The sequence below is a fragment of the Manacus vitellinus genome, unplaced genomic scaffold, assembly GCF_001715985.3.
Source record: "Manacus vitellinus isolate BGI_N305 unplaced genomic scaffold, ASM171598v3 scaffold_46_pilon, whole genome shotgun sequence".
NCBI lineage: Eukaryota > Metazoa > Chordata > Aves > Passeriformes > Pipridae > Manacus > Manacus vitellinus.
This window is the reverse complement of record NW_021940578.1, coordinates 6,221,187-6,245,667: the sequence shown is the minus strand read 5'-3', so window position 1 is coordinate 6,245,667 and position 24,481 is coordinate 6,221,187. Positions and strand designations below refer to the sequence as shown.

Genomic DNA, 24,481 nt, shown 5'->3' with positions numbered 1-24,481 from the left:
CAGCTCCTGTGCCGGGGATGCTCGGGATGCTCCGAGCCCTGCTCGGGGGCTGGAAGGCGAGCGGGAATTGTCTGCGTGGGGCTGGTTCGGAATGGGCAGGGAAGGCTCTAGGAGTGGGTGACCAGAAACAGCCTTGGAATGCGAGAAAAGTCTTGAAGCTATTTCCGTCTTTCGGCATCCTCTCTGTGTGGGAGCCGTTAATAGTTTTGGTATTGTGCTTACTGCCTGTGTTTATCGTTACAATGTAATGAAGCTGTTAATAGCCATAACTCGCTGAATTCTGCCCTGTTTGCTGTGCTGGGGGCAATGTTCGGGTGACCTCTTGTGTAACAGAGGAAGGGTCACGGACACAAGTCTCTGTTTTTTCACTGTCATGTTGGCCTTAAGCACTTGCAGCATAATTGAGCTTTAGTTTTTCTTGAGTAAAGCTGACTTCAGAGAGTTCTTTGTGGATGTGCTTTCCACCTTGACACAACGTTGTTACTGGCAGTGTAGCTGAAGGTTGGAGGAGATACAAGGAAAAGGCAGTGCACGGTGCTGGTTCTTTTGAGCTGGAGGATTGAGGCTTTGTGTGTAATCCAAGAGAAACAACTGCCAACCACTGCCACGTTTTCAGCTGTTGGTAAACATCAGCTGCTGGTTGGCCTTGAGGGAGGAAGACTGAATTAGTTCCAGATGGAGAACTCTTTCAGCCCGTTTAGGCTTTCCAGATGATTTAAGCCAGCAGGTCAGTAATTTAGGGGAGTAGTTCTGTTCTTATTTGCTGTTCTGCTTCCTGCCATGTGTGGAATCAGCGATATCAAACCTGATATCCCAGCGCTGCCGAGGGTGGGAGTTTCATGGTGCTTGATTGCTTTTGGTTTTAATTGACTTGTATAAACAGAAAAGGTACTGAAAAAGCTGTGCTAACCAACTATTTTGAATGCAGAGGGGCATTTTTTTAAGACCTGAAAAAGGAGGAGGAGCCAAGAATCCATTTTTCTTACCAAATTCTCTTGGAGAACGTGTCTCCTCCTTCAGAGTTTTGTGTTGAACTGGGTTAACACAAGCACGGGTTCAACACGAGTGTGTTAGAGGGTCTCATACCTTGGTTTGCTGCTGTCATGATTTCCTGGGAAAATGGAAAGAGATAAAGGAACGGGGATGGAAATCTGCAGTGCTTGGCTGTAACAACAGAACCAGAGAATGTGAGGAATGGAAAATTTCACTGTAAAGCAGCTGCTCTGACAGGAGATATTTAACTCTTTAGTACCTCTTTATGATTTATTTGAGATGCCACATTGGGCAAAAAAAACCCCTGAAGAAAATAATGTGTCCTGTTCACCTGTTCACATGCTCCCAGAATCAGGGCAGGTGCAGTAGCTCTTGGTACAACTCTTGTATTTCTCTTGCCATTGAATGTCGGTTGTGCTGCTGTTGTTTGATGCACTGTACTATTAGGATCTCATTTCAGATGGCTTTTCCAAGATGTCCAGTAATTAACTTCCCCCACAAGAATCCCCTTTTAAGGCCCATTGTCTTGTCTGTCCACTAAATGTGCTTCTGGAGACAAGCATTTAAAATGTAATTTCCCCGAGTGCTTGTTCACTGAGGAACAAAAGAGCTCCAGTCCCTCAATTCATCTGCATCTGATTCATCCAATTTTCACTTGCTCTTAAGACAAAGGCTGCAGAAATAAAAGGAGTAAATTCAGAGTGTGTTTTGATGTTGCAGATCAGCTGCTCAGGTGCAGTTTCTTTGTTTCTCACTACACTTTGAACCCCTGAGTGGCACTGGCTGACCCTGCCTGGCTGGGGAGGGATGAAGGTCACAGGGGGGGTTTTGCTGCTCTCTGGACTCTGCAACTGTAACTTGGCACATTTTGTGCCATCTGTAAAAGGAGAAAGCTCCAGTTGCAAATGATTTAATGCCTTTTTTTTCTGTCAGATCTATTAAAAAAGGCTTTAAGAATTATTGCAAGTACTGATATTGAATTGCAAGGTACAGCAGTTCTGTGTGGCAAAATAAGTGATGTTGCATTATTTACAAGTAATTAAATAGAGAACAAGTCTGTTTGGAAAGCTGTTGGACATATTTTCCTACTTTGTTCACCTAGGAATTCACATTTACCAGGATAATTGTGTTTGTGATTACTGGCAGTTACAGTCCTTGATTATTGATTGCTTATTTGACTCGGGTTGATAACAGATTAATTAGTCCAGGCTCCTGCCTGGATTTGCTGGGTTGGGAATATTTTTCTGTGGAGTGGTTAAAGAAGACCTTAGACTGAGATCAAAGACACTGGAGAATCAGGAAGAGGAGTTAGTTATAAGTGGAAAGGCCGTGTTGATGTGCTTTAAAGGAGAAAGAACTTCAAACCACATGAAGTCTGTTGTGTGTGTGTACATGCTATTTTAGAATTAGAAAAACCTCCCTTGGATAAATCCTTGGTGCCTAATCTTGGTATCACGATACGAGGAGTTCAAAATCCAGTCTTGAAAGACTACACAGGTCTTTTTATCTTTGACAGAGCGCGGGAGAAATGTGGTATCTTTGCTGCATTAGGGATTTAAAATGTCTCTCAGAGCATACACGCTTTTTCCTTCTCTCCCTCTTAGGCAGAAAACATGGAACAGGCCACATGAAGAAGAGCGCGGAGTTTATTTTTGTGCAAGATGTTCTTTGGAGGACCAAGTGCAGGTCCTTTCCAGGCCATGGGAGATGAAGCATTAATCACATGATATTTTTGTTAAGTCAAGTGCTGTGCTAAGTCAATGTTGATTCGTGCTGAGGACAAACATTAATTCCTTAAAGTCACCATGTCGACCGTGGCAAGCGCTCAGACTCCGGAGGCACCGAGTCCTTCGCCCCTGGAAGAGAAGCCAAAGGGAAAATCCCTGTTCCACCTGGGCTCCCTCTTTGCTCACAGGAGTGAGAAGTTTGTGATAGCTCGCAGTGACAGCGTGCCGGAGGAGAACGTCCTCAAAATCACCATCACGGAGACCACGGTCATCGAGTCCGACCTGGGCATCTGGAACTCCCACGCTCTCATCTACCTCACCTTGTGGTTCTTCTTCAGCTTTTGCACTCTTTTTCTTAACAAATACATCCTCTCCTTGCTGGAAGGAGAGCCCAGCATGTTAGGTACTCCTTTCCTTTGCCAGGAAGATATTTATATAGGATTTATTTGACTGGAGCAGGCTCCACAGGCACGAGGATTGTTGGGATCCTGGGCAGGGCCAGGAGCTGATGATCCTTGTGGGTCCCTTCCAACTCAGGATATTCTATGATTTGACAGTACCAGATCCTCTTGTATGAAGCTGAGGGACAAAGTGGTTCAACTGAAGTGAAAAAGGCCTGGTTGGGAGATGTGGGGAGGGATCTTGGGGCTGGGAACTCGTGAGCTGTGATTATGTTCTTTAAAGGGGTTTCTGACACTGTTCTTTCCTCCACTTGCTGGAAGATGAAACTTTGGTCATAGATAAAAGTCCTACAGGAGCTTGTCTGAGAAATTTTCTGAGGTTGCTTGATTTGTCGTGTTCCACCACCTTCTGACTGATTTTATTTCCCCTCTCATCCTTTTTAGGTGCTGTTCAAATGCTTTCAACCACCTTCATTGGCTGTATAAAAATGTTTGTTCCCTGCTGTTTGTACCAGCACAAGACCCGCATCTCTTACCCCCCCAATTTCATCATGATAATGCTCTTTGTTGGATTGATGAGGTAAATGGGTAAATATTTCCTGCACTGTATTTGCTAAAATTTCCTATACTAATATTTGTGATTTTTTTTCTGAACAGGAGCTGTATTTTCATGGCTCTCTGTCTTTTTTTTCTTGATTAAAAAGCGTTTGGAGAATTTTCCCCCACCCACAAAAATCACATTTTTGGCTACCTTGGCCTCCCACCACATTTACCTTCTTTCAGAACACACTTCTCTTCCCATTTACTTTCTTCCCCTTCTCTTTTGAGGCTGATGTTTGTTTAGTGCACTGGCATTTACCAGCCTTTTGCCTCAAAAGTGATCCAGGCTATTAATATTTATCTTTAAAAAGTCAATATTTGCTGTGTGCTGGGGTACTATCAGTTTGTGGTCTAGGAGAGAATAAGAATAAATGATTTTATGTCCTTTACACCGCAAAACTGATAAAGAATAATCAAATAAGCGATAAATTAGACTAATTTAATGATTTAAACTATGGTAAATATGTAGCATATCTAATTTACGCTAAAGATGGATAACTGCAGATAAAATTTCCTGTTTATCAGCAGATTTTTACTTTTTCTACTGAGCCTAATTGAAAACTTTGGGATTATAGTGCAATTCTTTTTATGCTGGGTGTCTGGGTAGCTCTTAAAGCATTATTTTATTTCCTGCTTCACTTCTTCTGACGTTCTAATTAATTTCTTAGGGGTTTTTTTTCCTTCATTTCTTCTCCTGTTCTTCTCCTGCAGATTTGCAACAGTAGTGCTGGGCCTTGTGAGCTTGAAGAACGTGGCAGTTTCCTTTGCAGAAACGGTGAAAAGCTCTGCTCCCATTTTCACTGTCATCATGTCTCGGATGATTTTGGGGGAATACACTGGTGAGCAATGGGATTTAGTTCCTCTGGGTTTTTTTTTTTGGCCAAGGAGAAGGAGAGCCCACCAGAATATAAGAAGTGCAGCTGGAAGAATCATTCTGAACTCAATAAGCAGAGTATATGGGAGTAAAAAAGGGGTTGTTTCAATGTGGTGTTAAGTAATTTTTCTGTCAAGAAAACATTATTATGCCCTTAAATAATGGAAGTTCAGTGTGTTCCTCCTTTTAAAGACAATTTAAAATTCTTGAATTTCTTCCCTCTGATTTAAAAACACCACCAAAAAAAAGCCCCAGCCCAGTGTGATTTCACTGTTACTCCAGTGCAACCTCTTGGTTGGAGAGACTTTGCTTGTTCCCAGCTGTCAGTCAGAGGGGTGACACAGTTCAGGTGGCTTTGAGGCTGGAATAAGGCAGAGGAAGGAGAGTAATTCAATCCCAGAGTGAACAGAGAGTGGAACTTTCTTCTGGCATTTGGTGAAAAACATGAAACCCAAGACAGTCTCCAGGGCATTTTTCTTCCCAGAGGAGATATTTTATCACTGAGTTTATTTCCCTGTTGTTTTCAAGACCCTCCTGCTGTTGTCTGAGGTACCTCTCTGCTTTTGAATCCTTTCACATGACAGTTGTTCTTTCCTTCAGCTAAAGGCAGAATTTCAACTTTCAAGAGTACCTGACATGCTGGAAATGCAGGAATCAAGCTGAGTTTTCCCCTTTTCCTTTGCAGGATTGCTGGTGAATCTCTCCCTGATCCCTGTGATGGGAGGGCTGGCTCTGTGTACAGCCACTGAAATCAGCTTCAACATTCTGGGGTTCTCAGCAGCTTTATCCACCAATATCATGGACTGGTAAGGGATAAGGAGAGCCGTGTGTGTGGAATAAAGGGATTTTCTTTAGTGTTTCTTGTAGTTAGTTCTGTACACTGCATTTAAATGTTGGTATTTAAAATGCATTTTAACAGGTGATACAATTTCTCTCTCATATCCACGAGCATCAATGAGATTAAACAGTATAATCCCATTAGTTAAAAAAGACCAAACTCCTTTCTTTAGTCGTAGAAAATGCATTTCCCCACCTGAAGGAAAAAAACTGTCATTATCAGGGATTGATATTTTTTTTCCTAACTAAAATCCAGGTAAATGGTGATTTTTTTTCAAATTTTTTTTTTTTTTCAGTTTGCAAAACGTCTTTTCCAAAAAACTTCTCAGCGGAGATAAATACAGATTTTCGTAAGTATTAAAAATATTTCAGGTTTAATTATGGATGGGATTTGGGCTGCTTGTATTTATGATTGTATTGCACCAGACTGTTTGCAGACAGCCTTCACTAAAATCATTTTGTTGGGGAAAGGAAACTCCTCTATGCTCCCACTGGAGTTTCATAATCAGCTAGAACTCCCAGCATAACTCCCAAAAAATCACATTTTCACAGAAACCAGTCCTTATTCTGCAATCAGAAACCATCCCTTAATATTATTAGGCATGCAGAAAACAACTCCAGAACTAAACTGATGTTTTAACTACGAAACATAAACCAGGAGTAAAGTGCTAAAAAACTACCTTTAGCTATATATATATATATATATATATATGTGTGTGTGTGTGTGTGTGTTTTACCATGGAATAAAATGCAGGTTTTGGTCTTGAAAATATGTGCCTTTCAGTCCCTCTCAACCAGCACAAAAGGCTTTGAAAAAAAAAAGCTTTTAATCATTTTAATTAGCGTTTTTTCTCCTTTGTAGAGCCCCAGAGCTGCAGTTCTACACGAGTGCTGCTGCAGTGGTTATGCTTATTCCAGCTTGGATCTTTTTCATGGTAATTGGAATTCACCTTTTGCAAGGGATTGGGGGACTAAAAAAGAGAAGATTTTCAACAAATAATGTAATGCAGACATGAGTTGATCCAAAATGCCCGAGTTTATCTCAGGATTTTTGAGACAAATGTTGTCCAAGTCCATTTGAAGTTTTAGATAAAGACTTGAAAACAAAATCTTACATATTTGTTGACTTTTTGTCGATATTCACATAGTGTACAGGAACATTAACTCTTTGAAAATAAAATTAAGTGAAAGTGAGTATAATACAGCAGGTTGAGCATGTATCCTTTAAATTGTGGCATTTCATTGCTGTGCATCAGTGTTCAAAAAAGCAAACAGGCCGAACACACTGGGAAGTTCAGTCAGATGAGAGCTGGGTTTCTGATGTATTGTAGGGGAAAATTTATATTATCTGTCTTGTATGTTTTAGGTTTTGTTTTGCTGAAGTTTAAATGTAAAACTGTAAATGCTTCTAATAGGAATGAGTTAGGTGGAAAATCACTTCTGGATTTGCTTATAAACTAAACTCTTCAATTTCTTTTTTTTTTTTTTTGCTGTTTAGGATGTGCCTGTGATTGGGAAAAGTGGGAGAAGCTTCAGCTACAACCAGGATATTGTCATACTTCTCTTGATAGATGGAGTCTTGTTCCACCTCCAAAGTGTTACAGCCTATGCCTTGATGGGAAAAATTTCTCCTGTGACTTTCAGGTAAAACTATCAGGGGCACCATTTCACATCCTTTTCTCCTTGCTCAGTATTTCTGCTTGAGAACTGGGCAGGAGAGGGTGTGCAAAGAATTGAAGGAGGTAAATCGTGGAACGGTTGGGGTTGGAAGTGGAGTTTGAGTTGGTGTTTGAAAAGAAAGGAAGACAGAGGTTGTGTGTGGGATCTGACAAAGGGGTTTTTTTCTAACCTTGGTTTTTAATTGCCTTGCAGTGTTGCCAGCACTGTGAAACACGCCCTGTCCATCTGGCTCAGCATCATCGTGTTTGGGAACAAGATCACCAGTCTCTCGGCCATCGGCACCGTCCTGGTGACCATCGGGGTCCTGCTCTACAACAAGGCAAAGCAGCATCAGCAGGAGACCCTGCACAGCCTGGCCACCCCCCCACAGCCCACACAGGGTCCCACTGAGGACACAGAGCCACTGATTCCCAAGGATTTGGAACCCTATGATTAATATGGCCATTTGTTCTTCTGACCGAGTGTAACTCAAAGGAACTCATCCCCAAAGGGGTTGTTGCTCCAGCTGCTGATGCTGTTGGGTTCCTTGGAGTTCAGGTCGAGCCTGGGACCTGGAAGGATCCAGCAAGCCTTGCTCCCCTTGATCCTGGGACCTTCAGCAGGAAGGACCTGGGGAGGATCCAGTAAGCCTTGATGTACTGACCAACTGATACCCCAACCAGGACCTGGTGTCCTGGAACGTGCTAAACGTGGGCTTTAGTGTCTCTCCTTGACTGCAAATAATGACCGAGCCTGTATTAGTGAAAGAACTTCAGTGGCTCGTGGGAAAGCAATTCCTGCCTCCCTCCCCATCAAAGTAATGTGAAAACGTGGGCCCCTGGCTGTGTTCTGCTGGCAGTGGGATGGAATTGGGGCGTAACTGAAATTCCCGGTTGTTACTCCACATTTCCTGCATTTTGGGCACCAAAACCTGCCAGAGCTCAAGGAGCGTTTGGACAACGCTCTCAGGGACAGGGTGGGATTCTGGGGTGTCCTGTGCAGGGCCAGGAGTTGGACTGATGATCCTTTCCAGCTCAGGATATTCTGTGATTCAAAGAGGGAACCCCCCTCTCTCCCCCACAAACAATTTATTCTGGTGTCTGTTTAGTTGGAGCAAACTCTGGGAATGAGTCTGTGCCCCAGAGCAGTGGTGAGCAGCTATTTCCAACGACCAATCTATGGATGAAAACTGATTTTTCTCCTAAAATTTCATTCTGATCATGCATTGACAAAACTGAAATGCAAGTATTCACACACACACACATATGTGGAGTGGTGAATTAAAATACTTGCACTTGCTTAGAGGTAAAAAACACTGAAAACTTCGGTGATAAAGGAAGCAGGAGCTCCGTATTTCTCTAAGAAACCATTTTAGTTTCTTGCATTTTATTATGCATTTCTGTTATGAGGAAATAAGTGGACGGTTTTTTGTATTATTTCTAAGAGCGCAACAAAACGCTGCCTTTTAGAAACTCAGGGTTATGATTCTGACCTGTGTGTAAAGTGTTTGTGTAGTTTCTGATTATGTAAATAATCTGAGGTATCTGTGACAGATGGAACAGAGGTCACTGAAGGGAGGAACATTAACCATAAACTGAGGCAAATCTTTATTCCTGCTGCTCTTAAGTTTTCTTTTTTTTTTTTTTTAAAGGAAATTCTGTTTTGTGGTAGGTCAAAGATTAAATCTTAACTTTCCTTTTCGAAGTTCTCAAGACTAGTAATTAGTTTTGGCAAAAAAAGCACAAGTAGCTACAAAAGCATTCAAATGGACTTTTTGGGAACATAATTAACAGTTCAAATGAGCGGATTTTAATAATTGCCACTCTTCTGGAAGACTGTAGCGTGGATATAGTGGTAAAAATAATTGCTAATAGGAAGTTTCCAGTAGAGTTCCTGTGAAATTTAGGCTCATGGTTACATTTCCACTTATAATTCCACTGGCTTTAGTGAGCTGTTCCTGCAGAGAGCCAAGATGTGTCCAAGAGCCTCTCTGGAGCAGCTGTCCCTGTTTCAGTAGTTTGTGCTTGTTTGGTGCCAATGCTCACTTCAGTTTGCATTCCCACACCTGACTGGTTGCCTGGGGCATATTCCCCTAAAAATGCCAGTTTTTCCTCATTCTGTATGTGATGTGTCTGTGGTATTTTGTTTCTTTTGTACTCTTGTCACTTTTATAAAAGCTGTGGACTGTGGCGTGGAGCTCTGTGGGGGTTTTTTTGTTTGTTTGTTTTCTGCCAAATACACTGAGATTTTTGAAAGTATAACTACCAAAAAGTGTGGTTTGCATCATATTTCTACTTTTGCAGACAGAAACCCAGCTCTGTTCCGTAAATACCACCACCACCTGCTTGAGCTTCATTTTAAAACCCCAGCTTTTCCTAGTGCTGAAAAATCTTTTGAGTGACCCAAACCCAGCCCTGGGAGGATTTTGGAACTTGTCATTTTAACGCCTGAGTGGCAGCACAACAGTCCTGTTCTCCTTGGGGTTTGTTGACCTTGGGTGCTTTTCTCTGCCCTCTCCTTGCCCTCTGTTTTTATTAGATTAAACAAACCCTCCACTGCCCGCTTTTAAGGCCTTTCCTTCCTCCACAGTCATACCACTTAAATCTCCTTTGCTGGCTGCGTAAACAAGGAGCATTTTTTTTTCTCTTTGTTAAGAATCCACGGCAAGTGTCGCACCCCGGTTTGTGATAGCAGCAGTTCCGTTTCTGCCGGAAAAAATCCTCTTTCGGGACGTTTTTTTAGGGTTTCCTTCACTTCGTTTCTCACGGCCACACCCAGGCCGCGATGAGGACGAGGGTTATTTGCTTTACCTCTGTCAAACACAGAGGAACAGCCACCTTGACTGTGAATTCCTTTAAACGTGAATTTAAATTTAAACGTAACTAAGGTGTAACTGTGTCCCCAAATGTCGCCGTTTCCCAGCCGAAGCGAGGGATTCATAATTAAGCGGTGGCACACAGTGAGTTTCCCTGCGCTGCCTTCAGCCCGTTCCTGTGGCTCCCCCTCATGAACTCCCCTATTTAGAACCGCTGCGTTTGCGCTCAGTTCACGTCGCTTCTCCCTCACGCTGCATCGACACTGTTGTGCTGGCCGTTCCCCTCGTGTGACTCGTTTGAAATCGCTCTTTATTCGACCGGGCGGCGAAATTTAACCTTTTTACGGGTAATTAACGGGCGCCCGCGGTGACGGCGCCTGCACTCCCGCCTCTGTGCGCCGGGTCAGTACCCACGGGCAGAGCCGGGCGGTTAATCACCGCGCTGCCGCTGAAGGAACCGCTCAATTAACGGCTCATTAGCGATTTTTTAATTATTATTTTTTTTTTGTTAATTACTTCCCGGGCGTCATCGCCGCGCCCGGCACGGAAGTGACGCGTTAGAGCCGCGCTGGTCGCAGTGCCCGGTGGCGGCGGCGGTGAGTGGGGTCGGGGGGCCCTGAGGGGACCCTGAGGGGACCCTGAGGGGACATGAGGGGACACGGGGAGGTCTGGGAGGTCCTGTGGGGCTGAGGGGGACCGGGAGCACCGGGGGGGCTGAGGGGGAGCGGGCAGCGGCCGCGCCCGCGGGTGACACCGCTCCGTGAGGGCCTGTTGGACCCCCCCGGCCCTGAACCCCCCGGGGGTTTGTTTATTCTGAGGCGTTTAACGCAAATATCGGGTCCATTCCCCGCTTTAAGACAGGCCTGTAATGACAAGCTCGATTGGCACATTGATTATTTATTTCCGATCCCGGTGCTGTTCCATAAACCGAGCCCCCACAACTACCACAACTTGTGCTGTTTAGGCATCGTAGCAACCAAAGGAATTAGCGTTTATTTGCTATGAGTCGCATAGTTCTCTTGTAAATTAGTGTTCTCTCTTGTGATGCTTGACGATTCTCTCATTTCTCGTGCTAATTATTGTCATGTTCAGTCTCTGTTTTGGGTCGGTGTGTTTCTCGGCTCGGTAGTCCCTGACTTGGCGGTCGCTTTCCCCCCTGCCAAATTAGAATTACTTGTTATTTTTACTACCTTTTACCCCCTCAGAGCTGATTTCAGCACAGCTGCTGAGTTGGGTTTGTTAGTTTTTTTCCTTATCTTGGCAGTTCTGTCCCATAAATTCTTTGTGTCCACTGGCACATCCTTTAATCCCAAGATTTGTTAATCCCCCCCTGCCCCGGGTCTGAGATCAGTGAAGAACGTGACACCAAACCATGGCCACAAACCACATTTTTTGTGCTCTCCAACAACTCTGTGTTCCTTCTTCTGGGTTTAAACTTTCTAGGTTTAAAACAGACATTTTTGGCTCAGCGCAAGTCAACCCCCACTTGGCTTTGCTCGAAGATGGAACATCGAGTGTTTGCACTGAAAAAAAAAAAAAATCGGTGTAAAATAGATTTATCTGTGCTGGGCTGCGTGGTTTGTGTGGGTTTTGCTGACGTCTCCTTCTTTTTCAGACTTTGTTTTTTTAACTCAAATGGGTGATGAAAAGGATTCTTGGAAAGTGAAAACTTTAGATGAAATTCTCCAGGAGAAGAAGCGAAGGAAGGAGCAAGAGGAGAAGGCAGAGATAAAACGTATGAAAAATGTAAGAACCGGTGCCTGCATTAATGGAAAACTGCATTTTCATTGGCCTTACATTTTATACTGTGCTTTGTTCGTAGTTTTTGGTCAGAAAAGGTAAATAAAGTGATGTGATTAACTGGAAGTTGCAGTTCAAGGAATAGCCTTTCAGAGAATAGAAGAGTATAGAAAAGTATAGAAGAACGGGGTTAAAATGAATTTGAGTAACTTTTATGTTACTATTTGTACAACTATGTAGAAAATAATTCTTCTGGGGAAAAAAGCCCACGTAATAGTTAATGCAATCCACCTTAATCAGTGTTAATTATGTTGAATTAAAGCAGTTCAGCTTTAATTGCAGTCCAACTGCATTTGCCTGGTTACAGTATGGATGTGGTTTATAGATGAGTGGGGGCAACCAGTTGGGGATGGATTTTGAGCCAGCAGTGGAAGACTTAAGTAATATTTAAATTTTTTTCATTCTGTGACACAAAGATTAATTGCCTTTTTCCCTTCCCTGTGTTCCCATCAGTCAGATGACAGGGATTCCAAGCGGGATTCTCTTGAAGAGGGGGAGCTGAGAGACCATCGCATGGAAATAACCATCAGAAACTCACCTTACAGGAGGGAGGACTCCATGGAAGACAGGTAAGAATGAGAAAATCACCTTGTTACCTCAGAAGGAGCTACTGAAGTGAGCTTTTAAGAAGAGGATTTAAAATATCTGAAGGGAAAATTCTGATTTTTTAGCGTGCAGATGGGCCAACTCCAGGGTAACTTTTTGAAGCCGTGGTTAAGGCTTAACAGTGTGTTGTGTTCCAGTTTTGGTTCAGGGCTATTATGGAAATCAACTTGAACATAAAATAATAAAACCAGGGATCTTTTCCAAACAGGGAAAAGAGGAAATAACTCTCAGTCTGACAGTACCTGTCACCTCCCTGAGTTTATTCGTGTGCTGTGTTTTAGGGGAGAAGAAGATGATTCCTTGGCCATAAAACCACCCCAGCAAATGTCCCGGAAAGAAAAAACCCACCATAGGAAAGATGAGAAGAGGAAAGAGAAGCGCAGGCACCGAAGTCACTCTGCAGAAGGTGGTTGTTGCTGCACTTGGAAGCTTCTGGTTTCTGGGAGCTTCCCAAGGGGAAGCCAAGTAGGCTCCATATAGAGTAAATAACAATAAGTACAGACTAAAGAAAGGTGGATAAGACAAAGGAATTTAAACTTTTATTATTTCTTTGCCTATGTTTAGTGCCCTTATGACAATGACAGGGATATAACTGTGGTTGAGAGGACAGGAATCACTTTGGGACAGGGACACTGAGTTCACTTTTACTCCTTCCAGTCTGATAAGCTTCCTCCTGGCTTCACTGAGTGAGTGGGCTGAGCTCTGATCTTTGTACCTGTCTGCAAAGGAAAAGCATACCCTTTCTAGAAACATTCACGTTGTCTTCCTGCTACTAACAGCCATTTTCTACTTTAATGCAAGTATCTGTGCAAGATCTTCTAATCTTTGGATTCTCCAGCCCCCCCCTTTCAGAACAGGATTTTCCCACTGAGAAAACCACAGAGAACATGGAAATAGGTTCCCTTAGGGTTCATCCTCTCTACTTTTGCTTGGTAAAAATGGGAGCACCAACTACTCTGACTAGTAACACTCCAAAATTAACTTTTGTTTGTTTAGGGAAACATGCCAGAGTGAAAGAGAAAGAACGGGAGCATGAGCGTAGGAAGAGACATAGAGAAGAGCAGGATAAAGCCCGTCGTGAATGGGAGAGACAGAAACGGAGAGAGATGGCAAGGGAGCATTCCAGGAGGGAGAGGTACAGCTATCCCTGCCTCCCCTGGGGCCACCCAGCACAGACATGAACAGCTGCCTCCTCTAATCTATCTCTAACCATTGCTCTGAAAGGACAAAAAAAATCCAGAGGGAAAACTTGCCTGGTGGCAGTATTCCTGGGAATGTGGTGTCCATGGAATGAGTTCTTGGCTTTAATTACTTTTTAAGAGCTTTGTTGCAAGGGACATTCCGAGGTGAATTCACTGCTGGTTTTTCACCATAATTGAAAGGTTGGACTTGATGACCTTGGAGGTCTTTTCCAACCTAAATTATTCTGTGGGGGGAAAAAAAAAGGTGCAAACTGGATTTGCACATTAGGGGATTAATGACCTGAACTTGCTTAATTTCTGTTGAAATCCTGCTAGGGGTGCAGAACTCATGGTCTCTGAAACACATTTTTTAAAGGATCAGCTGAGAAGCTCCATTTTTTTTTTTGCCTGGTGAACAAGTGGTGCTGTTGATAATGAAACTGAGCTCGGTGGTTTGTAACAGCAAGTGGGCTGAATTTGTGACAAACAATAATTATTTTCCAGAGATCGTCTGGAGCAGCTGGAGAGAGAAAGAGAGAGGAAAATCCGGGAGCAGCAGAAGGAACAGCGGGAGCAGAAGGAGCGGGAGAGGCGAGCGGAGGAGAGGCGGAAGGAGCGGGAAGCCAGGAGAGAAGGTGACTGGCTCTGCAGAAATGTTCTTCCTGCTTACCATCAGTTCACTCCCTGCTGACTCAGTGGTGGAATGGAGGGATGGAAAACCTCCTTCACTTAGGGCAGTGCCAGAATTTAAAAAAAATTAAAGCGGGGGGGACTTTTATCTGAGAGGGAAAAGGAAATGCAGGTTCTACAAGGGGAAATAAACAAGGTTATAAAGTTATTGCTTTAAACATTCTGGAAGTTGGATTAGTCAGTGAGTCTTTGCCTCTCTGTCAGTCTGGTTTCCTATAGAAACAAGATTTCTGTCAGTGACACTGTGTTTCTGTGTGTATCCATCAGAGTCTAACACAGTTTGATAGAGACTGAAAGCTCAGAATTCAGTGTTTTAAGGATTTGGGGAAATAAATTGCAAAAGGAGGGAGAGGTCATGTAAGTATTTCACCCATGGAAGATGTGGTAGTGGGAGGCAGGTGGGGAAGATGTGGTAACTGAGCAGTTGAACTTCTCCACATGAACCTCACTTTGCTCAGCATGTCAGGTGCTTGCAGACTCAAGTTCAGATCATTTTTGGCTGAAGAATCTGTTTGTCTCAGCTTTCAGAGGTAAAAATCAGAGCCTATTCCTGTAAACAAGTGACAAAGATTGTTCAAGAGTAGCATTAAAAAACATATTTTTGCTTTGCTTTCTAGCTCAGCTCATACCAAACAGCTCCTTTTTGTGCTTGGCTTTGTGCTGGCAGCGCTCAATCTACGTAGCCTTTCATTTAATTGGTTTTATTGCTCTAAATGTTCTGTCAGCTCCTTCTAAACCTCAGCTGGTTTCATTCTTTTGCAAATCTTCCACTTCCTTCTCTGGCATTGATGCTTTAGTGTCAGGGTGTTTACTGTGCAACATACAGGGCATCTTGCTTCTGTTTTCCAAGCGTGGCAGCAGCTTTCTCTAAGTAGCACAAACCCATATTATTTTATTTGAGGTAAATCACAGTCCTTTATTCTCCCACACAGAGTTAGACTCCGCTCCTCCCCATTACCCTTTAGTTTGTAAGGAAAAATGAAAAGCATTCCAAGCAGGTGACTGTGGCAGGCAGGAATATTCTCAGCAGGGCAGGGAGGGGTAACAATTTCTTGTGGTTTTGTTTTCCCTAGTTTCTGCTCACCATAGAACAGTGAGGGAAGAATATGGAGACAAAGTAAAAATGAGACCCTGGAGTCGCAGCCCTTTACGCCAGCAGAGAGAGAAGCTTGAGCAAGGAGAGAGCAGGAAACCAGGTAGAACCTGACACTCTACAATGTCTTTGCCTTGGGGGCAGCAGGAGCTGGGCTGGGGTAGTGTTTACCTTCTAGTGTCAAACATATATCCCAGGTACTCAGTTAAAAACCCACCTCAGCCACGGTGGCACGACCCTGGGACATCCATAAACACTTGTACTGGTTTCTGAAGCAATGCTGGTTCTTGCAGGAATTGTGCCAAGTGACAAATGGAATGAATCTTTCCTTTTTTAGTAGTAGGAGGAGTAGTTTAAAAAGTTCCAAAGTGAGTGACTTCATTCAGTGGTGAAAGAAGCAGCTGACTGAATTTTTAAAATCTGGTAGTTTAATTCCCTTGCAGATGGAAAAAAGATGGATTTGTTTTATTAGGAGCTAAGCTACCTTAACAACTTACCTTACAAGGATCAGTGTAGTTTAAACATCACTGATATTGTCATCTTGTAGAAGCAAATAAATGCATAAGGCAGTGTTCTGGTTAGATGGGGAATTTTGATTTCTAAGTCAGAAAATGGTCCTTCCTGTGCCTGGAAGGTTCTAACTGGGGGTAGAAAATTTGCACAATTGACATAAAAATGTCTTTGTTTGAAGAAGAAAAGCTCTGTGTCTGCCCTGTTAACATGTGCAGCTGTGAAAATAAGTGTATCCATTCAAAGCGAGCTGATTACAGATGGAATCAGCTGGAATTCCAGTTGGAGGCAGCGAGTCCTTGGAAACTCCTGCCTGATGAACCATCAGTGATTGACATGGGCTATGTCATGGTGAGCAGAGTCTGCACTGGATAGTGAGCCCTGACAGTCACCACATCTGGACACACATTAGGGACACTCCTTGTTACCAGAGTGTTTTTCCCCTTTTTTCCCCCCCCCTTTTTTTTTTTTTTTATTAATTTCAGGATTATATCATGTTTAAAAACCAAAAGGCCGATATTCCATGATTTTGGCAGCTGATCCTGCACCACTGCAGTTCAGAAAAGCTGTTTGTCACTGAGCAGAGCGTGGAATGATTTTGTTTTTAGTGCTCTGAATTTCCAATACAGAATGTTCAGCGCTGATTTAATGCCAGCTGAAAGTGCAGCACTTACCTGGGTGTTCAGTGTTAAAGTGATGCTCAGTCAGCACCCTGTTCTTAATTTTTGTGGTTTCAGCAGTGAAAGAAGAGAAACCAGAAGAGAGAGATCCTCTTTCTGACTTGCAAGACATCAGTGACAGTGAGAGAAAAACCAGCTCAGCAGAGTCTTCATCAGGTGATTAAATGCAGATGTAATTAATTGTACAAGTGTAATTAATCTCTCTGCTGAGGAAACACTGTCGTTGGTGTGTCCCTGCTTAGTTCTGTGTTTGATTATTCCTCAACAGAATCTGGATCAGGCTCAGAAGAGGAGGAAGAAGAGTCCAGCAGTGAAGGTTCTGAGGAGGAAGGAGAGGAAGAGGAGGAGGAGGAGGAGGAGACAGGAAGCAATTCTGAGGAAGTGTCTGAGCAATCAGCAGGTGAGCAGCACAAAGCAGGGCCCACAAGGGGCTGTGATGACTTTCTTTGTTTCTCATTCTGTGCTGTTTTATTTGAACATTTTCCTTTTCTCTTAGTCTAGGGTAGGCTGAGACCTCACAGGTCAAGATAACTAGAAAGAAAAAAACCAAGTACAAGTCATTTTCTGTCCTTTTGTGTAGAGGTAATACCAATTCTTCATCTAAGAAGCCAGATCAGAAACTTGAAAGCCACTTTTGTCTTCCTAACTGGTGTAAGGCCAACAGGCTAAGTGTTCTTCTAACACATCAAATATTCTGCAGAGAACAGTTCTGCACTTCTCTGGGGGGTGGTGAAATACAAATGTTTCTGTGATTTCAAATTATTTTCAGTTGCAAATTTCAGATTTATTCTTCATCCCAGTACAGGTAGATGAACATGATACCAAAAATGCAGTAAAGAAGTCTGCATACAGGCATTCTGGTCATTACTGAAAAGGCACAACAGGCTGGGTATTTTTCTTTAAAATCAGTTGCAACTAATAAGCAAATATTCATAATCCATCCCCAAATGCCCAGATAACTGGTAAGAATTGTGTTCCCTCTTGGAAGCATTTGCTGTCCAAGTGAAGCAGGAGTGCTTGGTCAGTAAGAGGCAGTGCAGAGGTGAGGTGGAAAAGCATCTGAGCAGTGATTTGCCTCCCGAGGTGCTGCAGGGGGGGATTCAGCTGAACTCGGTTCTGTTTTGCAGAAGAGGTGAGCGAAGAGGAAATGAGCGAAGAGGAGGAGCGGGAGAACGGAAACCACATCCCAGTTGGTACAGTGCAAATCCCCACTGTTTGTGTGGCCAAATCAATCTATTTCCAGAAAGACTTTAAATATTTTAAATCCAGTTCTCGTTGCAGTTTTGCCACCATTCTAAAGCATCATATACTTGGCATTTTAAGGCCATTTTTGTGTCAGAATCAGAAATTCCTTGAAATCTGTTCCAAGGCTTAGAGGCAATCAGATCCTAGTCTAATGAGCTGATGTTTCCTTCTTTTTCATTTTGGGCCTCTTGTCCTGTCCTGTCCTCAAAAATCAGAGTGAGATATCCTGGGTCAGTTTTCTCTTTCATTCCAGTGTAAAGTTTTATTTTTCTGACACTGGAAATTGTGTGTCCATGGCTGTAAATGAGTCCTTGAAAGCATCACCTGTGCAAAGAGGAGAGATTGGGCTTCTCAGCAGTGATCAGTGTCTAACTCCCCTCATTTGGCTAAATCTGAATGTAATTATTCCAGACAGCTCCTCTTTCCACCACTGATTCTGACTTTTAAAGTTACAGAGTCGAGGTTTGACCGAGATTCAGCGGGAAGTGAAGTGGAGGAGGAGGAGGTAGGGGAGGGATCCCCTCATTCCAATGCCATGACAGAAGGGGACTATATTCCTGACTCCCCAGCTTCCTCTCCCATTGAACTGAAACAGGAGCTTCCCAAGTACCTTCCTGCACTTCAGGTAGGGGAGAACTCTTAAATGTAGATAAGAAGGGCATAATATAATTGATGCTCTGTTATCTTGGTATTGCTACCTGAAAATAGGTCCTTGTGAGACAGGAGTTCTGTTATGGTGAACAGGAGTCTGATGGGTGGTTATTTTTTATGTAGCCAACAGCAAAGTGGAGAAATATGAGTAAAAAGCAGATTTTTAATAATTGAGTTATGTGAAAGGCATCAGTGTGAGGTGCTGAGTTGCTGCCTTTGCCATTGTGGCAGAAATTTCAGATTATTCCGTGCAAAAGTGAATGAGTGAAGATTTAATGAAATAATTTAGTTAATAATTTAGTAATAATTTAGTTGATCTGCTGAAACACAGACTCTGTCCAGGATTACATTAGAAGTCCTGTAAAAAATAACCCCCAAAGATGGTGTAGCCATAATGATGAATTCTCTTGGTAAATCTAAGCTGTGAAGTTGCTGAAGTTTGCTGGGTGCCTTTTTAAAAAACCCAAGCAAAACCCTCCCCCAGATGCTGGAGGGGTAAATGTTGTCCCTGTATTTTTTTCAGGGATGTCGCAGCGTGGAGGAATTCCAGTGTTTGAACAGGATTGAAGAAGGAACATATGGGGTGGTGTACAGAGCAAAGGACAAGAAGACTGGTTGGTATCAGTGCTCTCCTGTTCCCTTCAGGGGATTTGAGGGCTGCACTTGTGTGCAAATTGTGGTTCTGCATTTTTCATTGAGGAACAAAATTATTTAAAACCCTTCTTTACCAGCAAGCAGGTCATTTTCAAGGCAAAACATATCACAGTAAATTAAATATTAAACAGATCGGTGACAGAACACTGGGAGACCCCTTAATGTGTATTTAGTAGCTGTGTGATGGGAAATGTGTTCTCTTTGCAGATGAAATTGTGGCTCTGAAGCGACTGAAGATGGAAAAGGAGAAGGAAGGCTTTCCCATTACTTCTCTGAGGGAAATAAATACTATTCTGAAAGCACAGCATCTAAACATTGTCACTGTCAGAGTAAGGCTACAATCTTCTATGTCACAAGTATTTCTGTTCTTGAAATATTGCCTCTCAGCTTTTAAATGCCTGAAGTTAGCAATCCTTGCAGAGCTCATGGGCACTTGTGTGCTCCTCACAAGACTGTATAGGTATTACTGTCTCCATAACCTGATGTTTTGCAAAAATAAGGTGTTTTTTTTTAATAGAAGAATACATTTCCCATGGATTTTACCAGTGGCAGCCTCCATCCTCTTGCCGGGATCAATTTAAAACATTGATTTTTGGGTGCTTTTTAAACACCACGTGCTGGTTTTGACAGTCTGTTTCTGTGTTGTAGGAAATCGTTGTGGGCAGTAATATGGATAAAATCTATATTGTCATGAATTATGTAGAACACGACCTCAAGAGCCTGATGGAAACAATGAAACAGCCCTTTCTGCCAGGTACTGTTTGCCACAGTCTCCTGAAATCCTCCAAACACAAATGGCAGCTCTGACGTCAGGGAATGGCTTTGTGCAAGCACATGTGGTGCTTTGGAATGTCCCATGTTCCTTGGAACAGAGCATTCCCTGCATTTTCTCTTAGTGCTGTAAAAACTGACAAAAATTAAGATTGGATGGGAGGGCTGATACTCCTGCTGATGTTTGGCTGATGAATCCAGTGTGGAGGTGTTCAGAAGTGGAACTGAGGGAATTTCCCCTGTGCTACACTGAAAAGTAACACTGGGCTTAAATTTTGGCTGCTTCCTAGGAGAGGCAATAATTGCTGAGCATAACTTGGGTGCATTCCAGTTACCCAAATGAATTTTGCCTTATTGGCAGCAGCTCCTGTTCTGTGACATGTTTTTATTGTACAAGTTATACTGTGCTTTTAACTCGACCCCCCTTCCTGCCCCCTTCCCTGTTCTCCAAATGAAACAAAAATGAAAGGTAGATTTATTCTCATAAATGCATTTGGCTTCTTTCTGTCATTCCAGGGGAAGTGAAAACCTTGATGATTCAGTTACTGCGAGGGGTCAAACACCTTCACGACAACTGGATCCTGCACAGAGACCTGAAAACCTCCAACCTGCTGCTCAGTCATTCAGGCATTTTAAAAGTAAGAATTCCATGGAAAATACCACACTTAGGGAAGAGTTTGTGCTGCAGAATTACACTGTGTCACAGTTCTGGCAAGAGCTGAGAACTGTGTGTTGTGTGTGGCCGTTTCTGAAGGGTGAAGCCACACAGTGGCCAAAAAGGCACTGACAGTGAATGGCCAGTGCTGGAAATGTTTCTAATTGCCATTTATTTTCCTTCTAGGTTGGAGATTTTGGGTTGGCCCGGGAATATGGGTCTCCCCTGAAGCCCTACACCCCCGTGGTGGTGACTCTGTGGTACAGGGCTCCAGAGCTGCTGCTTGGAGCCAAGGTTGGTTCCTCCCCTTCAGCCTGACTGTATTTTATAAATCATGTACAAAGGCTGAGCATGCTCTTTGTGTTGATTCAGAGCTGGAAATTCTGAATATTCAATATTATTCCTCCTAAAAACACAGCTAAAAACCTTCCATCTTCCCCAGACAGAGGGTTTTTCTCCTTTGGAATGATGATGTGGTCAGTGCTGTTGGACTTCTCATGGATTGGGGCAAACTGGCAGTTGGGATTTTAATTTTTTTTTTCTTAAACTAATCTAAAATCTGTGACACCTGAGAGCAGAACAAGGTCCTGGCAATATTCCCTGCTGATTAAGTGAAATCTGGGTGAAATCAGTCGGGTTCAGTGACAAGAACCATGCCAGAAAAAATCCTGCTTTATCAGCTGTGCTGCTTCGTTTGTGCTTGGAAAAAAGAGACATCAGTGTGGAGACCTTCCCCTTTTATCCTGAAGTATTTGTGTACATGGCTATTGCTCACAATTCACAGGAATTACAACCTTTAAATAAATACAGTTGAGACCTGGGCCTGGGGTGTGGGAATGATTGTGTGTGTGTTCTGGTCAGAGTGTAGAATCCTTAAAAAAAACCTCTAAAACAAATAAAACCCCAACCCACAACCCTCCCCCCCCAAACAGTGAAAGTATGTCACTGATTTTATAAGGCATGATTTTATTTTCCTTCTTTCCAGGAATATTCCACAGCCATAGACATGTGGTCAGTGGGGTGTATCTTTGGGGAGCTGCTGACACAGAAGCCTCTGTTCCCAGGGAAGTCAGAGATTGACCAGATTAACAAAGTTTTTAAGGTAATTTTTTTAATGTTTTTTGGATTCTGACTGGTTTTAGAGATGAGTAGTAAGGAATTAAAAGTGCTTGTTGCTCTGTGACAGAGATTCAGCCTTAATAAAAGGCTCATTACTCAGAGTAGACCAAAACCACGATCTGGGTGTTGTCCGTTTTCTTTGGATACTTCCCAGCTCCTACGTAAAGGGTTGCACTCTTGAGTTTATTAAGGAGATACTTTAATTTATAGGATCTGGGTACTCCAAGTGAAAAAATCTGGCCTGGGTACAACGAGCTGCCAGCAGTGAAGAAAATGACCTTCACAGAGTACCCCTACAACAACCTGCGCAAGAGATTCGGGGCTCTGCTCTCGGACCAGGGCTTTGACCTCATGAACAAGTGAGTGCAGCTTCCAGGGGCTCCTGGGGAGTGGGTGGGCAGTGGAGCTTGGTTCTGGGTTGGGAAAGGTTGGAAACAGTCAGCCCCAGGCTGAATTATAACCAATTAATAGAACTGTACCCAATACCCAGTCATAGAATTATAACCAATTTATAGAATTAAACCCAATACCCAGTCATAGAATTATAACCAATTAATAGAATTAAACCCAATACCCAGTCATAGAATTATAACCAATTCATAGAATTAAACCCAATACCCAGTCATAGAGTTATAACCAATTTATAGAATTAAACCCAATACCCAGTCATAGAATTATAACCAATTAATAGAACTGTACCCAGTACCCAGTCATAGAATTATAACTAGTTAACGGAACTGTACCCAATACCCAGTCATAGAATTATAACCAATTAATAGAATTAAACCCAATACCCAGTCATGGAATTATAACCAATTAATAGAATTAAAACCGATACCCAGTCACAGAATTATACCAAATTAATAGAATTAACCCCAATCCCCAGTCCTGGGATTCTTTGTTAAACACCAGAGACCCCTCAGCTGTGTTCTGGATGGATTTCTGGTAGTGGGGCTCAGCTCCCTTCCCCCCTGTCCCCAGCTTCCTGACGTACTACCCCGCTCGGCGGATCACTGCGGAGGACGGGCTGAAGCACGAGTACTTCCGGGAGACCCCCCTGCCCATCGACCCCTCCATGTTCCCCACCTGGCCGGCCAAGAGCGAGCAGCAGCGCGTCAAGAGGGGCACGAGCCCCCGGCCCCCCGAGGGAGGGCTGGGCTACAGCCAGCTGGTGAGCCATGGACACTGGGCAGCTCCAGAGCCTGAGCTGGGAGGGCCTCGTTAGGAGGGAGCCTGGGACTCGCCTTTGGAAAGTCCAGCTTTCCATCCGTGCCTTCCCAAGGGGCAAATCCAGTCACTGCTGTGTTCAGGACACAACCAGGCCTGGTTTTATCCCAGTGCAGAACACTCTCTTTTTAAAAGTGTACCTTGTTTTTACACTTCCAGCTAAGCCTTCAACTTTGTTTGGGAAGTTAGTCTGCAGCCTGGTGAGTTATACAGGTCTCGGGGGTAGAAATATCCCTGGTGAGTTATACAGGTCTTGGGGATAGAAATATCCCCAATTTATTCCAGTATTTGGGGAATTCAAAAAAGGCCAGGCTTGTGTTCTTTCTGTCTTTTGGGGTATCCATGGGACTGTGCTGCCCATGAAAGTCTGGCATGTTCAGAGTCTCAGGTGCCTTAATTCCAGTTCTATGTCTCAGCAGAGTTGTACAATTTTGTGCCCAGTTTGTTTAAGGAAGCTGAAAAGGTTACTTACTTAGCCTTGATTTTTCAGGGTATAAAAATTGTCATGGCACAACCACAGTGTGTGTGTGATCAGATGCTCACTAAGTGCAGTTTACACTTATTCATACAGCATGTTCCCAATTTTTTTATCTTTTCCATGCAGTCAAAAGCAGGTGCAAGAACCAGGAACACTCGAGCTGCCTTTAGCAAAGCCAGCTTTTGAACTAGGAATGTTTAAACATCACAAATAACCCTGCCCAGAACCTGAGCTGTGATGCCACAACAGCAAACATTTGTTTCTCTTTTAGAGATACTTTACTTTTTGTTGTTGTTGTTGTTGTTGAGATTTTTGTGCTGGAGAGGTAAAACCAGCCACTGATCAGTGACCTGTGCTTGCTTTTCCCAGGGTGATGATGATCTGAAAGACACAGGATTTCATCTGACCACCACCAACCAGGGAGCATCTGCTGCAGGACCTGGCTTCAGCCTCAAGTTTTAAACTCGACGTTGAAAGAGGGAGGGGGAAAAAAACCCCACAAAGAAAAAGAAGCACCATTCATGTGAGTGGATTTGAGTGCCCCAGTTCTGTTCTTCGTGTCAGGGGGACAAGATGTGTTTCTTTTTTTTTCCCCTATGAAAAACTCAAACCTTATCACGGATTCCAAGGCTCTGTTTTATAAATCCACGTGGAGTATAACTGCTGCATTCCATTAGAGGACTGGAGTTACCTGAAAACCCCAGGATCATCACAAACTGTGACAAAGGACAACTTGAACTACAGTCCTGGAACAGTTTCTGGTTTCTTTTTAGGTTTTTGTTTGTTTGTTTGTTTGTTTGTTTGTTTTGTTGGGTTTGGTTTGGTTGTGTTTTTTTTTTCTCCTTGTAAATTTGTAGAATTAAAATACATTTTCAATTGTTTAACAGTGTGAAGGATTTCATTGCTTCACCTGCAGCAAAGTTGGATGTTGGTGACAGTAAATAGAGTTTATTTTTTATTTTAAGGGAATTGTTTGTATCTGAATATATTTGGGGCAGAAAAAAAGTGCCAGTTATGAGATTTCTTTCCTGTTACCTTCGAGAGAAGAAGCCTGGGGTGCACTGCTGAGCTGAAAACTGTTTGCTTTGTTCTGTCCATGTATTTCCAGTGGTGCAAAAGAAGTTCCTCTATTGTTTTCTAAATCAAAAAAGATGCAATGTGGAGACTTGAAACTTTATTTTCTGCAGAAGTTCTTTTAATATGCCCTTTTTCCAT

At 43.1% G+C, this 24,481-nt stretch overlaps 2 protein-coding genes across 5 annotated transcripts; both read left to right on the top strand.

Annotated features, from left to right (window-relative positions):
• The first annotated feature begins 16 nt into the window (after positions 1-16).
• Positions 17-9,352, top strand: LOC103759257 (solute carrier family 35 member E2A). The gene is made up of 9 exons (XM_018079504.2): positions 17-727; positions 2,598-3,123; positions 3,566-3,701; positions 4,433-4,560; positions 5,281-5,401; positions 5,729-5,782; positions 6,295-6,367; positions 6,931-7,076; positions 7,305-9,352. Exons 2-9 carry the CDS (start codon positions 2,799-2,801, stop codon positions 7,546-7,548), a joined length of 1,227 nt encoding a protein of 408 aa, XP_017934993.1. The 5' UTR covers positions 17-727; positions 2,598-2,798; the 3' UTR covers positions 7,549-9,352.
• Positions 9,353-10,293: 941 nt separating this feature from the next.
• Positions 10,294-24,429, top strand: LOC103759256 (cyclin-dependent kinase 11B). 4 transcript variants are annotated; one of them, XM_029962427.1, is made up of 20 exons: positions 10,294-10,502; positions 11,522-11,652; positions 12,160-12,275; positions 12,594-12,718; positions 13,309-13,447; positions 13,998-14,128; positions 15,257-15,379; positions 16,527-16,622; positions 16,735-16,866; positions 17,594-17,659; positions 18,167-18,336; positions 18,886-18,976; positions 19,224-19,345; positions 19,665-19,770; positions 20,304-20,425; positions 20,629-20,736; positions 21,428-21,544; positions 21,772-21,920; positions 22,543-22,732; positions 23,636-24,429. In XM_029962427.1, the coding sequence occupies exons 2-20, from the start codon at positions 11,542-11,544 to the stop codon at positions 23,726-23,728; spliced, it is 2,307 nt and encodes a 768-aa protein (XP_029818287.1). In that variant the 5' UTR covers positions 10,294-10,502; positions 11,522-11,541; the 3' UTR covers positions 23,729-24,429. The 4 variants fall into 4 exon arrangements, with proteins under 4 accessions (XP_029818287.1, XP_029818285.1, XP_029818286.1 ...); XM_029962425.1 differs by having other exon boundaries at positions 18,161-18,336; XM_029962426.1 differs by having other exon boundaries at positions 16,524-16,622.
• The last annotated feature ends 52 nt before the right edge of the window (positions 24,430-24,481 follow it).